We start from the raw sequence: 14,706 nt of genomic DNA, 5'->3' as shown, positions 1-14,706 counted from the left end.
CAATTTTTGCCACACGTGCAAGCTGACTTTAGACTGGGGGCGGGGAAACACTGGACCAGCATCAAGCTCCCCAAATTAAAACAGACTATGCAGACATCAAAATCAATCTGGTTGTCTCTGTTGTAGGGTTGACTTTACAAAAAGAAGGCAATCTATCTACAATCTTTTTTTATCTATCTCTGCCTAAGAATTTCTAACTTGAGGTCTAAAGTAAGCAAGAACATTTTATTGATTAAAGTCATAACTAAGGAGACGCAATCCTGAAAATGCATTTATTTTAAAAAGCTTCAAAGATCCAGCACCGTAACAAGTTTTGATCATAACAGTTCATAAACACTGCATGGTTAGAACGTTTTCCAGAACATCGTCTCTTCGGAATAACTCCCTTTAATCTCACGATGAAGGGATCCTGCGAAAATCTTGGTCGGAGTGTGAAATGTGTGCATATTTGTCTAAAAAGTCGAAGCTATGACACTTTACTACTTTAGCTACCCTCATTGGACGTAACATTATCAATGTAATGCACAATTTGTTTTTTGTTTTTTTAAAAACGAGTGACCCAATGCACATTTTTAGACATTTTTTGTGCAACCGTGCGACTTTTGTGGCATCGATCCAGCGCATGTAGTCGTTCAAAAGGATGTAAATTCAAAATGGAGGGAAAGAAAATTCCCCTTTCTACTGTATCCATTGTGAGTCAATTTAACTGATCGGAGCCGAACGACTTGCGATTGTTATGACTTCGGTTCAGCCCCGGGTTGAGCTCGTCACATGGGAACCATTCGCTCTGTGTGGCGTAACCTTGAGTGATTCCTGAGCTTTCATTCCTTCACCTCTAGCCTCTTCCCCATTGTTGGAGCGGGGAAGTGGGAGGGGAGCTCACAGAATGCACAGAGCTCCTGGATGCGGACGGCCCACTGAAAACAATCAAAACGTGCGTGGAAGCGTCTAAAATGATCTCGCATCAGTCGTGCTCATGCAGTGTGTATATGTGTGTGTGTGTATATATATATATATATATATATATATATATATATATATACACACTGCTCAAAAAATAAAGGGAACACTCAAATAACACATCCTAGATCTGAATGAATGAAATATTCTCATTGAATACTTTGTTCTGTACAAAGTTGAATGTGCTGACAACAAAATCACACAAAAATCATAAATGGAAATCAAATTTATCAACCAATGGAGGCCTGGATTTGGAGCCACACACAAAATTAAAGTGAAATGTTCCCTTTATTTTTTTGAGCAGACGCTGAGGTAGCTCAGGCAGGCGCAGATGGGTGACTAACCTGCTTCACTTTGACGAGTCAAACAAACACAGAGGAGCTTGTTGTCTTCACTTATCGGGGAAATAAAATTAAAAAAAAAAAAAAAGCGGAAGAGGAGGTGGTAAATGCCTCTCGAGTTCCACGAAACAAATCAGTTCCCAGGCTTGCTGGAGCAGAGGAATGAGGGAGGAAAGTGATACTTGAAGGCTTTCTAGCCTCGGGCATGGAAGATGACACGATGAGAGACATGCCTGTCTTCTGTCCCTACAGCGAACAGGCCTCTCCGAATGTTGATTTTCATTCATCTGTTCCAGATCGACATTATTACTGTGAGGCATGTTCTTGCTGAGCACAATTATTGCAACTTTGCACAATTATTGCAACTTTGCACACATCAGTCATAGAAAAGGAGAGAAAAAAAAAGGACTCCAGCTTGAGAAATGAACACAGGTGAGATATCCCAAGTGGTCTGGCTCTGTTCCTGGACGGGTCGGTAGCAAGACGGGTTCATCGAGGAGTTTTGCGGTCAGACATCCTTCCTTTATCTTTCCAGTGAGGACTTGCACATATCAGCACAAGCATGCGTTTGTGCTCAAAATAGCAGCAGTGCAACATCAGTAGCCAGATCAATGTCTTTGATGTGTGGTAGAGTAACGGAAACCGACAGATCCAACATGCTTAATGCTGATGCTGTGTGATTGAGTCATAGGTTAAACAGGCAGGAGCAGATGCTCACCATGACCCCCACCACCCCCAATCCAGAGGATCGCAACTGTTGTGAGGCCCTTATAAAACTTTGCATGTTGCCCCGACTCCATTGGACCAAGTAGAGCAGGGTTACTGAGTTTTAAGAGTTTTAGTCCAACTTTTATATGTCTAATATGCGTTTAGCTTCTTTTCAGACGTTTCATTTTGCTTGTTATTCCTGTATACTAGCTATTTTTGTTATCACAATACATTTTCCTTTAGTTTTCAGTTTTGCCTTCTTCGCCTTGTTACTAGATGAACTTCCTCACCCTCACGTTGCACTGGAGGCCGCCCACTTCCTGTGCGACTGGAGTTGCAGTACTTTGTCCTGATTTTCCTGACTCGACACAACGGAGTCTGTTAAGAAAAAAAAAAGGCCCAAAAATAAAGTTCAATGCAAATTTGTAGCCTGGTTGAAAAATGGAGAGAACGAACCAGCTTTATTTCACCCCCAAAGCGGATTATAATACCTCGAAGACAATCGAGGATGCTCCATCCACCCTCTCCTGACCTCCACTCCTCTTTTTTTCTGCCCCAAAGGCTTCCCCTCCCTGACTCCCTCCGAGTGTGGAATCTCCCTAAATTCCTGAACGAGGACAACAGCTGCTCATCGGCTCACAGTCAAAACAAACAGTAGAGCCGAAAAGCAGAGCACGGGGTGTGCCGATAATTGTCAAAGAGGTGATTATATCAGTGACAGTAGCCGCCCCGCGGGAAGAAGCAATGCTTTGAAGAGTAATGACGTTTATTCATTTCAACCTAATTAATTCTGGTTTACAGGAAATTCAAATATTGTCCATTTATGTTATTGGTAAAAGCAGATGACTGATTGGTATAACAGGAGTTGAGATAGATGCGACAATTCTGTCTGTTTCTAACATTTTTGTAAAAAAAAAAAAAACACCTAAAAGTTTCTAAGTGAATTTAAGTAAAGGAACAAAACACTTTCACACAAGTACATGTAAAATATACAACTCCATACTTTGTTGCTTTTTTTTTTAGTTGTGAATCACCCAATGTGGTACATAAATTAGAAGGCGTAGGTTTCTTTATATCCAACAGGGGGCGCTGTTGTACTCTCTTTTAAATGAAGTATTCCTTTTTTTACGGACTCATTATTTGAACAAAAAACTCCACATAGCATTCATTTATTCATTCATTTATTCAATCCTTTAATTCAAGCATTCGTTATTGAAAACCAGGCAAACACACAAAGCATAAACTTGTAATATAAACCCCAAAATCTTGATATCGGATTAATGAAGGCTTGCTGCATAGCAAGGGGTATGTATGTGGATTAAAAAATTTTATTTACGTACTCATAAATCTGAGACATTTCTTAATTTCAGACTTGTAAAAATACAACACTGTTTAAAGACATTGAAATTATTCTACTTGGAGAAACACCTTTTTAAAAATTACCGTAAAGCACCGTTGGTAATTGCAGGAGTGTTAGGAATGGACAAAAATCCCTGTCAAATGCAGTCTCTCTTTTTTTTTTTTTTTTTTTTTTTTTTTTGACATTTACAGTGATTTGCAAAACTATTCATACCCTTGACACTTTTTCATGTTTTCTCCCATTTGTCACATTTTATATCTGACACAGAGCAGCACATACATGTGAAAAGGGGGTAAAAATGTGTGATTTTTAAATATTTTCTAACAAATAAAAATCTGAAAGGTGTGTCGTCTTTAACCCTTTTTAATCGGATACCCCTAAATGAAATCCATTACAACCAGTTGCATTGAGAAGTCAACTGATTTGTAAATAAGAGGTTACATGTGCGTCATTTTATTAGTAAGTGCAGTCGTGTAACGGACTCGGCACCATGAAGACCAAGGAATAACAACTCTTAGACATCCTTCCAGCCTGAGATACAATGGAATGGATTCAATCAATATATATTTTTGTGTTAGAATGGCCCAGTCAAAGCCCAGACCTACGTTCACTGTGCAGTAACTATTATGTAAAAGGAAAAAAAAAATCTTACATGCAAAGTTGGTAGAAACGGAGCCACTAAAGACACAGTGGAAGGCGGGTCATAAAAGTTCAAGGGACGTGGATACTACTGCAAGCCACTGCTTAGCCAATCAAAAAAAACCCACAAACCGATTCAAACCAAGTGCAATACATGTCGTAAAAGGTTAAGTGCAATCTGCTTGTGATTGTTGAGGGTCAAGATAATTCACTTTGACCAAGACTTGGTATTGTTTACATAAAGAGAGCTGGTAATGACACAGATTACAGTTAAGGTAAACAACGTTTTCATTTTTCTTTAGATATGAATGATAAAGTTTTGGTCATATGTGAGACTTGGTGATAATGGCAATAGCTGCAAATGTAGGACATCAGATGTTGCATAGTACTCTGAGACAAACGACATCGAAAGGAATTAATCTTATATGCTTGGCATCAAATGTCTAAATACTTTTAGATATTCATTCATTTATGTGTTTTACAGCTGATTAATTTATGGAAAAGTTCTTTATTCATTGCTTAGCTGGTTACAGTGTTGGACTGCTGATGGTGACTAAAAGTCTGCAGACTATAAATTTCACTTGTACAAAGTTTGGATTTCCATTCATGTCCAGGCCCTGAGCTTGGATTGTACATTTTTGAACAAAGACAAAAAAGGTGCAAGCCCTTCGGTAAGACCAATTTTACACAGCAAGGTCAAGCGCATACGGAAGTTGAGAGCGAACCTTTTCCCACATATACTTCTTGCCAATGGTTTTCTCGAGATGAGTTATCTTCTAATGCATGCCATTGTGGCATACATTTGAGGGATGGAATCATGTTTAACACGCATACAAATCACCTTTTGATCTTGCGAAAACTAGATGTGTTTGAAAACCATTGGGGAAATTAAGTCCGTATCTCGAGAAAACTGGAAAAAGTTTCAACGGAAACGTCCGTTCTCGACTTCGGTGGGTGTGTACGTTAAAGCTATAAGTTGTTCTGCAGCCAGGTCATGTAGTTCCTCAGCGCCCTCTTCCCCACATCGAAGTCCAACGGCCAGCTGGTGAAGCTCAGACATCCGTGGAAGCCGTCCTCGTAGTAGTCGCTGGTGACCGACACTCCAGCGTCCTTCAAACGGCGGGCGTACATCAGCCCGTCGTCCCTCAGCACGTCGAACTCGCACGTTAAAATGTACGCACGAGGACATTTGGCCAGCACCTCCGGTCCGGCCAGCAGAGGCGACGATCGCACGTCCAGCAACCCCGGTATTTTCTTCAGAAGCCCATGAGAGTCTCTCTCCGCGACGACAGGCTTGTAGCTTTTCTTGAACTTCTGAGAAAGCAGCGAGGTCCAGTCCAGCCGAGACCTCAGCTCTGGGGTGAGGACCGAGTGTTGCAGGGCGCTGTGGTTGTTCGCTATGAGCTGGGGCTGCAGGGAGATGTCGGCGCCGAGGTACTGCAGCCAGAACTGGACCATGACTTGGCGAGGAAGGATGGCCATATTCCGGTTCTGCACGTAGGAGGGTGTGTTGAAATCCAGAGCCTGGAGCACTGGGTAAATCAAAGCCTGGACACTGAATTTCACAGGCACACTGTCATCCGTAGCAACCTGGAGAAACACAGACACTCAGAAATGTAAATTTCATACGAGCTTGCAGCTGCTGTGTCGCATGAATCCGAGATCCTGGGTTCTGCGAGTACCTCCTGAGCTATGGCGGCGGCCAGATTTCCTCCAGCGCTGTCTCCTGACACGGCAACACGCTCGGGGTCGATGGCGTACTTGTCCAGAACCTCTGGAGATAAGAAGTGTTTGGCAGCAGCGGCGCAGTCTAAAAACGGCTCTGGGAAGAGGACCTCTGGAAACAGACGATAACTACACACACGTTCGGAGACAGTCTTAAGAGTTAGCGTCACTTGAACCTCACCGAATAACAGTGAGGTTTTGTCGCAACAAACCTGCTTCTAAAGAGTTCATAGCCCCACTTGAACAGAAGAATATTGTTTTATTCCAACCACTGCGTTGTTGCTCCTTGACAATTTTGAAAAGCATGCGTCATTTTTCTTCCCCTTCACAAGTATGTGCCTCTTTGAGTTTGTCCATATACTCAAAGAAGCAAAATACTGCGAGAAAGAGTTCAGGGGATTTAGATGCTGTTGCAACGCACTTCACCTCCAGTTGGAGGTCTTGCAGTGTGTCGCCTACAAGGTACACAGTATAGAGTCAGAAGAAGAGATAAACTTACTCAACTGAGACTACCACGGTGTTGAGCTCATCAGAAATCATGCGGCCCACTTTATCATATGCACCCATCTCTAAGGAAAGAGGACAATATTTTCCAGATAAAGCTTTTTTTTTTAAATATGTATAAAAGTAAACCTTTCTTAACTGATTTGTGGTGATTGCTGAAGGAGCCAAGGTGCTGTAAATATATAAAAAATAAATTCTCACTGCCACTGCCAAAGGCCCAGCCACCTCCGTGGAGATACAACAGGCCTCTCCTCAGGTGACCCTCCCCTCCGGCCGGCGGCTCGTAAACCCTCACGGGGACGCCGGCGAAGGTGATGTCGCTGACCTTCACGCCTGGGACAACCCCCGCAGGAGACCTGGAGCCCAGGAGCGCCACCATCGTCGAGTCGAAGCCCTGCATCGTGCGTCTGAATGATGTGATGTAATGGTCGATACCCAGGTGGTATTTCAAAGCAGCCTGAAGACAGTGAGACCCACACACACAAAAAATTTTTGGATGGATTAGATGAAAAGAACAGATGATGGAGGCCGTTAACAGGCAAAGACATCTGACTCAGTGACCTCTGTTGTCATGGATCGTCTGCCCTTTGTCCCACAGACTGTCTCAATACTTGTCCTGCATGAATGCCATTAGGCGCCTGTTTTGGCAGGGACTGAGTTAAGAGTCGGTACATGAGGTTCCGATTCTTAAACATGAAAGATATGAACAGCGATCTTTGCTTTATTTTATTTAAAAGGAAATATTTTCTCTTTCACCCTGCATTGGCTTCACAAAATACGGCTGTGGTCAATTTGAAAAACAAAAACGAAACAACTAAGTACACTCTTACTGCTTCCACCGCATTTAGGATGGAAAGAAGCGCCCATGTTCTGCTCATCAAAAGTGCTTAAAAAAACACAACAATCCTGAAAATTATCAATCAAATTAGCAACAGAGCGGTTGTTTGCAGTAGATTTTATTTGATGGTGTCAGGGTAAATAAAAGGTTGAACACATAACAATCCATGTCACACTGGATTATTTGTTTAAAAATGTGAAATAATTCAGTATAATTTCCCATCAGTTTCCTAATCATGCACTAATTTCTGTTTGTCTAGGAAACAAAATGGCTGGAATTTTGCTGCTGTTAAATGAAAAAAAAAAAAAGCAGAACATTGAAACATTTACCAATGCAATGTAAATCAACTTCATCTCCTTATCTCCTCTACAAAGTCTTAACTTTTGCCTCATTTATTGACACAAGGTGAAGTGCAACACTAAACTCTTCTGCAAAAGATAGACACGTGTGCTTCTTTGAAACCTCAGCTAGTTAGCCAATCCCGATGTTCCTCTGCCTGGACAGTGAATTTCACAACATGGAGCAAAGGTGAAATTCAGAGTGACTTTGCAGCTTTGCACTGAGACAAATATTGCTACAGTTCAAAATTGCACTGTTCCTGCATAAACATTGCATTTCTTAGTCCACACTGGGGTGAATTTGTTCTAACTAAAGATGCACGCTGAAAATAGGTTGCAGTAAATAAAACACGAAAGCACAATTTAACTGCGCAACAGCAGCAAAAAATGTCAGCGAAAAATATGACTTGATGCCTACTCTCAGGCAGGTCAAAGTGCAGCTGATACTGTTATCAAAAGCAGGGAAAAGTTCAGTGGCTGAGCATTAAAAAAAAAATCTAATGCCATTTATTTAAAGCATAACAAAAAAAATGTAGCAACAAGATATATATTAATGAATGGAAGCCTCACATTTCTGCTTGCAGCCTCAGAAGGCAGGGAGCGCATCTTCTCTTACCAGGTTGACGCCGGTCCTGAACGCAGCATCCACAGCCATCAGCTTCCAGGGCTCCTGGATGGCATCAGGCATCGGGTTGTAAACGTAGTAGGAGAGCGCTGCGGCCAGCAGCACCGTAACAACCACTGCCTTCAGCCCCATCTCTCGCTCTGTCCCTCGGCGTCAATGTCCTCGGTGTCCCACAGGCTGCTGGGACCCAGACGTAAGTCCCACACGCTTCATTTGTTTGGGGCTGGAGGAGGCACAGGTACTTCCGCTCGAAGCCTTTCATATGAAGGGGTTTATTTCGGGAGAGGATACATTCGGGTAAGTTTTTGAAATGTATTCTTATACATATGAAATAAAGCAATATATATAATTTTTTTTTGTAATTGTCTTAACACGTAGTGATGGTTCTGTAACTAAGAAAACGCTACATCGTTAAGGCTTTTACTTTGAAGAGACAGTGTAGAAACACGTTTGTTTCTGGGGTGTTTGTAATGACAGCATTATGCGATAAAACTTGAAAAGAGACATAAACGCTTTTCTTGGCACTTCAATTTCATACGTAGTTTTTTTTGGGGGGAAGAGTTTAGCATGTTTATTAATATTTTGAGGAGTGTTTCCATGTAAATGTTTCAGTTAATTTTCCCCCCCTAAATTTGCTCATACATGTCTTTAAATTAAAACCCCTTCTTCTTTTTCTTAAGGATGTGAACCAATGTTAAATCAATAGCAGACCACAGACAAAAAGGCACTAAGAGAGTATTTGTCACATTAACACCAATGTTTGTTTATTCGTGTAGATGCTGTGTTCTATGTTCTTCATTCGTTTGTTTGTTGTATGCTTGCCAATTGTTAAATAAAGTTTCTTGGGGGAAAAAAGACGTGGGAAATGAAAACGTGTAAAATACTTTTTGACCACATAGAGGCGCTGTTGGGCTGCAGATAGGACGAAGCAAGAGACGAGCTGAGCCTTAAGTCATTTGAATTTGTTTGGTTCTTCATCATAGAGTAGTAGTGTTGGTAAATGTGAAAGTATTTAACGTATTTATTTAAAGTATTCTTATAAAATTTGCCAATGTAAAGAAAGCCACAACATGGAGAATTTGATCTAAAATGAAGCTCCCATAAGAACTCTAACTGCAAAGGCAATAAAAAGAAGTATTTCAAAACCTTGACGAGCACCAAAACTGATTTTAGTATGTCAAAAGGATGTACACGTATTAATGGGGTCATTTGGAAAGGGTTAACGTTAGGCCTAAAGCTGCTCAAAATGAGTCGGCTTGAGTGAAAGATGTTCAAGTCTTTAACAGAATTTAGTTGTAAGCGGTTTAAAATGCCGCACAAAGATTCAGCAGGAAAAATGGAAATAAATTTAGAATCTCAGGTGTAAAAATGTACGGAACCCGAGAGGGCTTCCGTACATTCAATAGGATGTTTTTAACATCCTATTGAAAACCTAAAGTTCCTATTAAAGGATTGAAGACAGCGTTCAGTTGAGATCGCAAAAGAACAACAAAACTTCAGGCTAGCTTTATTGTTTTTTTGTTTTGTTTTGTTTTGTTTTTTGTTTTTCATGAGTCAGTGTTGGATTACACTGTCTTTGTAAGTTTTCTTTACTGTAAATCGGTCGCAGCGACAATCGGACACAGGAAACACGAGAAAAAAACGGCGCCTGGCCCGAATTTAAACGAAGGATGTTGCAGACAGGGAGGATGAATGACAGCCTCATTAAAACGTGGTGTAACACTCACCAGCTCATTTAAAAAAAAATAAATAAAATTGTTCTAAATCTGTTTCGCAGTCCCATAAAGAAATGGATCTGCGCAGCGGAGCAACCCTGGAGATAACAGTGGGGACAAGTTCAAAAAGAGCTTCAGTGTCATTTGTCTGGCAGTCTGTCTCCATGTCCTATTTATCTCCCCGTTTTCTCCCACGGCTCAACGATGGCCGCGGCCGGCCCCTGGGGGCCTCGTGTCAAAATAAGCACAGCACTGGGTGAGGATCTGACCCTCTGGGTTGAGATGGGTTTCCAAAACAAAGCCGCTAGACTTCCAGACCGTGATAGAGTAGGAGACTGTAGAAAAATCAGAGTGGAGCTGTCAGAAAGGCATAAATAAATGAAAAAAAAAAAAAAAGTTAAAGTAAGTAAAATTTCTCACCTAGCATCCCTGAAGCAGAACATTTCAACGCTAAATTTGTGTGAAAATGGAAAAACAAAATGGCTTTTGTGAGTTTTTTTTTTTTTTTTTTTTTTTTTACTATTCTGATTCTGATGTAACTCGGTCTCATTTCTTGTTCTGAATGACTCAGATTATGGAGAAGTAGATGTTCGGCGAAGGATCACGAAACCGAGCATCCTGCAGAATTGGTTCATCTTTTTCCAGTTGTCACACTGGTGACGCATAAAACTCCAAACCTTTTTCTTTTCTTTCTTTTTTTTCTATTTTTTTTTCCAGCCATCTCGACGTTTAAAATTCCTCGCCCGGTCGGTGCTGCTGACCCACGTAAATATCACAAACGCCACACTTTACCACTTTCAACAAGCCACTCTGAATCAGTGTCAGCAGGAAAACTTGGAATGCAAACTTGATATAGATCATTTTCTAGAGTATCTGCATTTGTGTGGAGTGGGTGGGTGGGGGGGGGATGTGTGCATTAAAATATTCCCTTTCCTGCCACCCTCCTCCCTACTGCGTGTTGGCTTGGCATCTCCTCACGGTCTGCGGTATGGAGGGCAGAGATGGGGCCCCTCTCTTGTGACGCTGACTGGAATTACACTTATGGTCACTGAACTTGACTGAACACACGAGGCAGAAACGGAGGTTTTGCATTTCAGGCGGTCCCCGTCTCACTGCAAGGCCCCTTTGCTCCGACTCTGCCTTCAGATGCCTCCAAGAGTTACAGCTCCTGCTATTCTGATTTTAAAGGCGTTCCAAGAGGAAACAGGACCCAACCAGAATGCAAATTAGGTTTTATAACAGACTTCTGCGAGAGAGAAATTACAAGCTAACTAAATATACTCCAGCGCAGACACTCCTGGGAGGATCATTTACACACACACACACACACACCCCCCCCCCCCACACACACACACACACATTATGTGGCTGATGTGAAATCAAGGATGTCCTCAAGTTCGTTGAGAGAGAGAGAGATTTTCAGGCAATTCCCAATAGGAATCAGTCGGTTGTTGTGTGTATACAGCTGCAGGGATGACAGATGGATGAATCAAAGATTTACTGTGCATCATCACAGTGTGTCATAGGGATAATGAGAAAATATTTTCCCTCTCGAGCGTCTCACTATGATACAAAAAAATTATCCGTCAGCTGCTCCTTTAATGAAGTTTTTCCTTTTCTTGTGTGCATCTGCGCTCAATTGTAGTTGCCCCTTAACAATAGGGAGACAATCTTAAGTGCTCTTTAGCCCACTACAGGATTTAGTTGAAGGGCCTATTCATGCAAAAACTGCTACTGATTACAAATAGTTATGTTCATTCCAAACAAAGTGCAGCAGATATGAGCTTTTACTGACTACTTCGGCTCCAGAGAAACAATAAAACAAGTGAAGGCTCGCATTCGGTGAAAATGCTTCCGTTTGTATGCTCCAGTAGGAAAGTCGAGCAAAAGACCAGGGGATTTTCATTCGAGTTTCTGTGTGATTAGATGATTGACATGCGACGCATCAGCATGAGAGACCAAAGGATCCACGTCTCCTGATTTTCTCCATTTTGTCCTGTTACAACCAGATTTTTAACACTACTTTTGATTATTTCAACAAAATCATACAATAAACAAGCAATAAACATGATTTTGTTTTTTTGTCAGATGCCATCGTCAAAAGCATCTAACGAATATACAGCAAATATAATCCACTTACTGCTAATCGAAAGCAGCTCTAAACAGGCCCGAGGTTTTAGCCTTGACTTACAGGAACTCGGTGTTCCAGCTGTTTTGCTGTTTTCTGGGAGATTCTTCCAGATTAGAGGAGCACAGAAACTGAAAGCTGCCTCTCTGTGTTTGGTTCTGGTTCTGTTGCTCTCTGACGGCTACTGAGTTGACTTTTGAAAAGAAACCAGTCACACAGAATTTTATTTTAGGTCAAAAGAATAAAAAGAGGGTGAACACAAAAGCATGTCACACTTTAGATATTGTAAACACTTTTTCAGTCTTAACCCTTTCATGCATAGCGGTCACTACAGTGGATAGCGATCTAAAAGTCATTTTCTTGTGCTTCTTGTGGATTTTTATGTTATAAAAGCACACAGACCACTGAAGTGGACACTAATGCATCATAAAACACACTATCAACTACTGGCCATCAGCTGCAAATGCAATAAATTATTTTTGTTAAATCCAATATGGCCAACAGACAAAAAAGCACGCCCACCGACCCGGTCCCTCCTTCTGCTGTAGACGACTCTGACAGGTAAAGAAATGATCAGATAACCCCTAAAGAACAATATTACTGATGTTTTTGTTTTTTTCAAACAACTTTGTATTTGAAGAAAATTACAATTCATCACCTAAAATTATTTTTTTAAAATATTTTTTTTGCTACATTTTTTTTTATATGCCTTAAGAAAATTAAGAAAAAAATCCTGACAAAAAGTGTCACAATTCATGCACGAAAGGGTTACTTTCCTTAAATTTTACAAATACGCACTACCTTGGATTGGCTCATCAAACTGAATTCCAATAACAATAAAGAAGTTTGTGGTTTCAATGTGACAAATAGTGGCAGGAATACTTTAATATTTCACACCATCCCAGATAATATTTCAGTCAGATAATAAATTAACACAGGATGTCACACTTTTTCTTTTTTTTTGTTTTGCAAGGGAGGAAGCCAGTCGTCATATTTCTGGCCAACTTGAAACAGCTCTAAATTAGACAGCAAGATAAAAGGTTTCATCACTCTCTTATGCCAAGAAACAGTCGGTTTAAAAAAAAAAATTATTTTAGAAAACTGATAAAAGCAGATTGGACAAAACAATGTAACGTTCCAAATTGTCTTTTTTGCTGCTACATTTCTCCAGCAGACACCCACCTGTGGGTATTTAGAAAGAATCTGCAGGAGTCTATATTTTAATCCTTGAAGGCAGTGTTTAGTAAGGTGTCATAGAGTTTAGGTGATTGTATTTTTGCACCACTTTTCCGAATGGAGCTCAGCAGGCGTAAACCTAGCTACACAAAATTGCAAAAGTCAACAAAGTCCTTAAAAATGAAAAAAGTTCTTGTCATAAGGGAGTGGCATTTTTTTTTGTATTTGTCAGATTTTGAGCATATAACTGCTTACATGAATTTGTTTCGTTTTTTTTGCACACACACCATACAAACAATATGATACATGTAGTAGTGACTAACCAACGCAACACAGGGTGATAATAGAGTGTCAAAACATTCAGGAATATCACAAACAAGTGGTGCTTACTCTGTTCAAACAACACCGCAGGCGCCATTTTGGAAGAGACACCCGGTTTTTATTTTATTTCAAAAGCAAAACAAGGTTTTATATCTGAAAGAAGAGCAGAAATTGTCTGTGTTTGTGCAAGGTGTGCACCGAGTAACTGTAAATTAAATAACTTGTCTTCTTTACATAACTACATAAATCGTTGGTTTGCCATTAGCTCATGTAACGTCGTGTGCAGAGAAAAAAGAAAAGAAACATTAGATTTTCTGAATCTCTTTTACTGGACTAAATGCATGCACAGAACTGCCAGGGCCAAACGTGAACTCCGACTAATTAGGAATCAATTAAAAACCTTGTTTTTCACGTGAATGTGAGAATCAGCAGCGGTCTGGTGCTTGCCAGGTGAAAGCTTTGAATATGCCATCAGATTCGGTCTTTCCTCTCCATTTACTGGTAAACTCCTCCCTTCCTTTTTATAACTAAATCTTTCCATGACAGCTGAGAACCAGCTTACATAGTAGGAAAATAAAATAAAATAAAAAAAAAAAAAACCATGAAAGTCACACCTGATGTCGGTAACAACCCAAGCAATCCACACATACGACGAAACCGATAGAAAAGTGGCATCACAAAGTGGACCGGTACTGAAGACAGGAATAAGCTGCGAAAAATCATAGAAAGACAAGAAAAATTTGTCAGTACTTATAAAACAATCATCAGTTCCAATTAAAACTGGCTGCTTTGCTGGCTTCTAAAGATATGTATTCTTTTCAAACTATCGCATGTTACAATATGTAAAAGCAAATAGTTTGTTTCAAGACACAACTTTTTGTTGTAAAAGATGTCGACGGCGTTTCCAGTCTCCTGCATAAAGACATAACAACACGACCAGCAGATGTTGCCTTAAAATAAAATTTCCCACCAAATAATCTATGTTGATTTCTTTGTATGCTTGGATGTTAGACACATATTTACTGAGGGGAAAAAAGCACACATTCACAATATGTTTTCTCCCTGCTGCATCTTCTTTTTCTGTTTCTCACTGGTCTGCCGGGGATGCAGAGGTGGCGGACCCTGCATCGGTTTAACCACCCAGAAGATTAGAAAAGGCATCACGCCGGCAGATGGCCCGGGCAGAGAGGGTTCAAAGGTTGCGTGTCGCATCGATGTAGACAACTGCATGCCTCTGTCCTGACCTTTACCCCCCCAAGGCATGCACCTCTTTTGCAGGCTTCCCAAAAGAAAAAAAAAGAAAAAATGACAAACAAAAGCTATGTTTT

At 40.7% G+C, this 14,706-nt stretch overlaps 1 protein-coding gene across 1 annotated transcript; it reads right to left on the bottom strand.

The window, feature by feature from the left end:
- Positions 1–3,173: 3,173 nt before the first annotated feature.
- Positions 3,174–8,282, bottom strand: nceh1a (neutral cholesterol ester hydrolase 1a). The gene is made up of 5 exons (XM_014979176.2): positions 8,030–8,282; positions 6,439–6,694; positions 6,233–6,302; positions 5,691–5,862; positions 3,174–5,598 (listed from the first exon to the last, which is right to left on the bottom strand). Exons 1-5 carry the CDS (start codon positions 8,168–8,170, stop codon positions 4,978–4,980), a joined length of 1,260 nt encoding a protein of 419 aa, XP_014834662.2. The 5' UTR covers positions 8,171–8,282; the 3' UTR covers positions 3,174–4,977.
- Positions 8,283–14,706: the final 6,424 nt, after the last annotated feature.

This window comes from Poecilia mexicana, unplaced genomic scaffold, assembly GCF_051168715.1.
Source record: "Poecilia mexicana isolate PSO_F unplaced genomic scaffold, ASM5116871v1 scaffold_22, whole genome shotgun sequence".
Classification (NCBI taxonomy): domain Eukaryota; kingdom Metazoa; phylum Chordata; class Actinopteri; order Cyprinodontiformes; family Poeciliidae; genus Poecilia; species Poecilia mexicana.
Note: the sequence above shows the minus strand (reverse complement) of the source record. Positions and strands in the feature narration are given on the sequence as shown.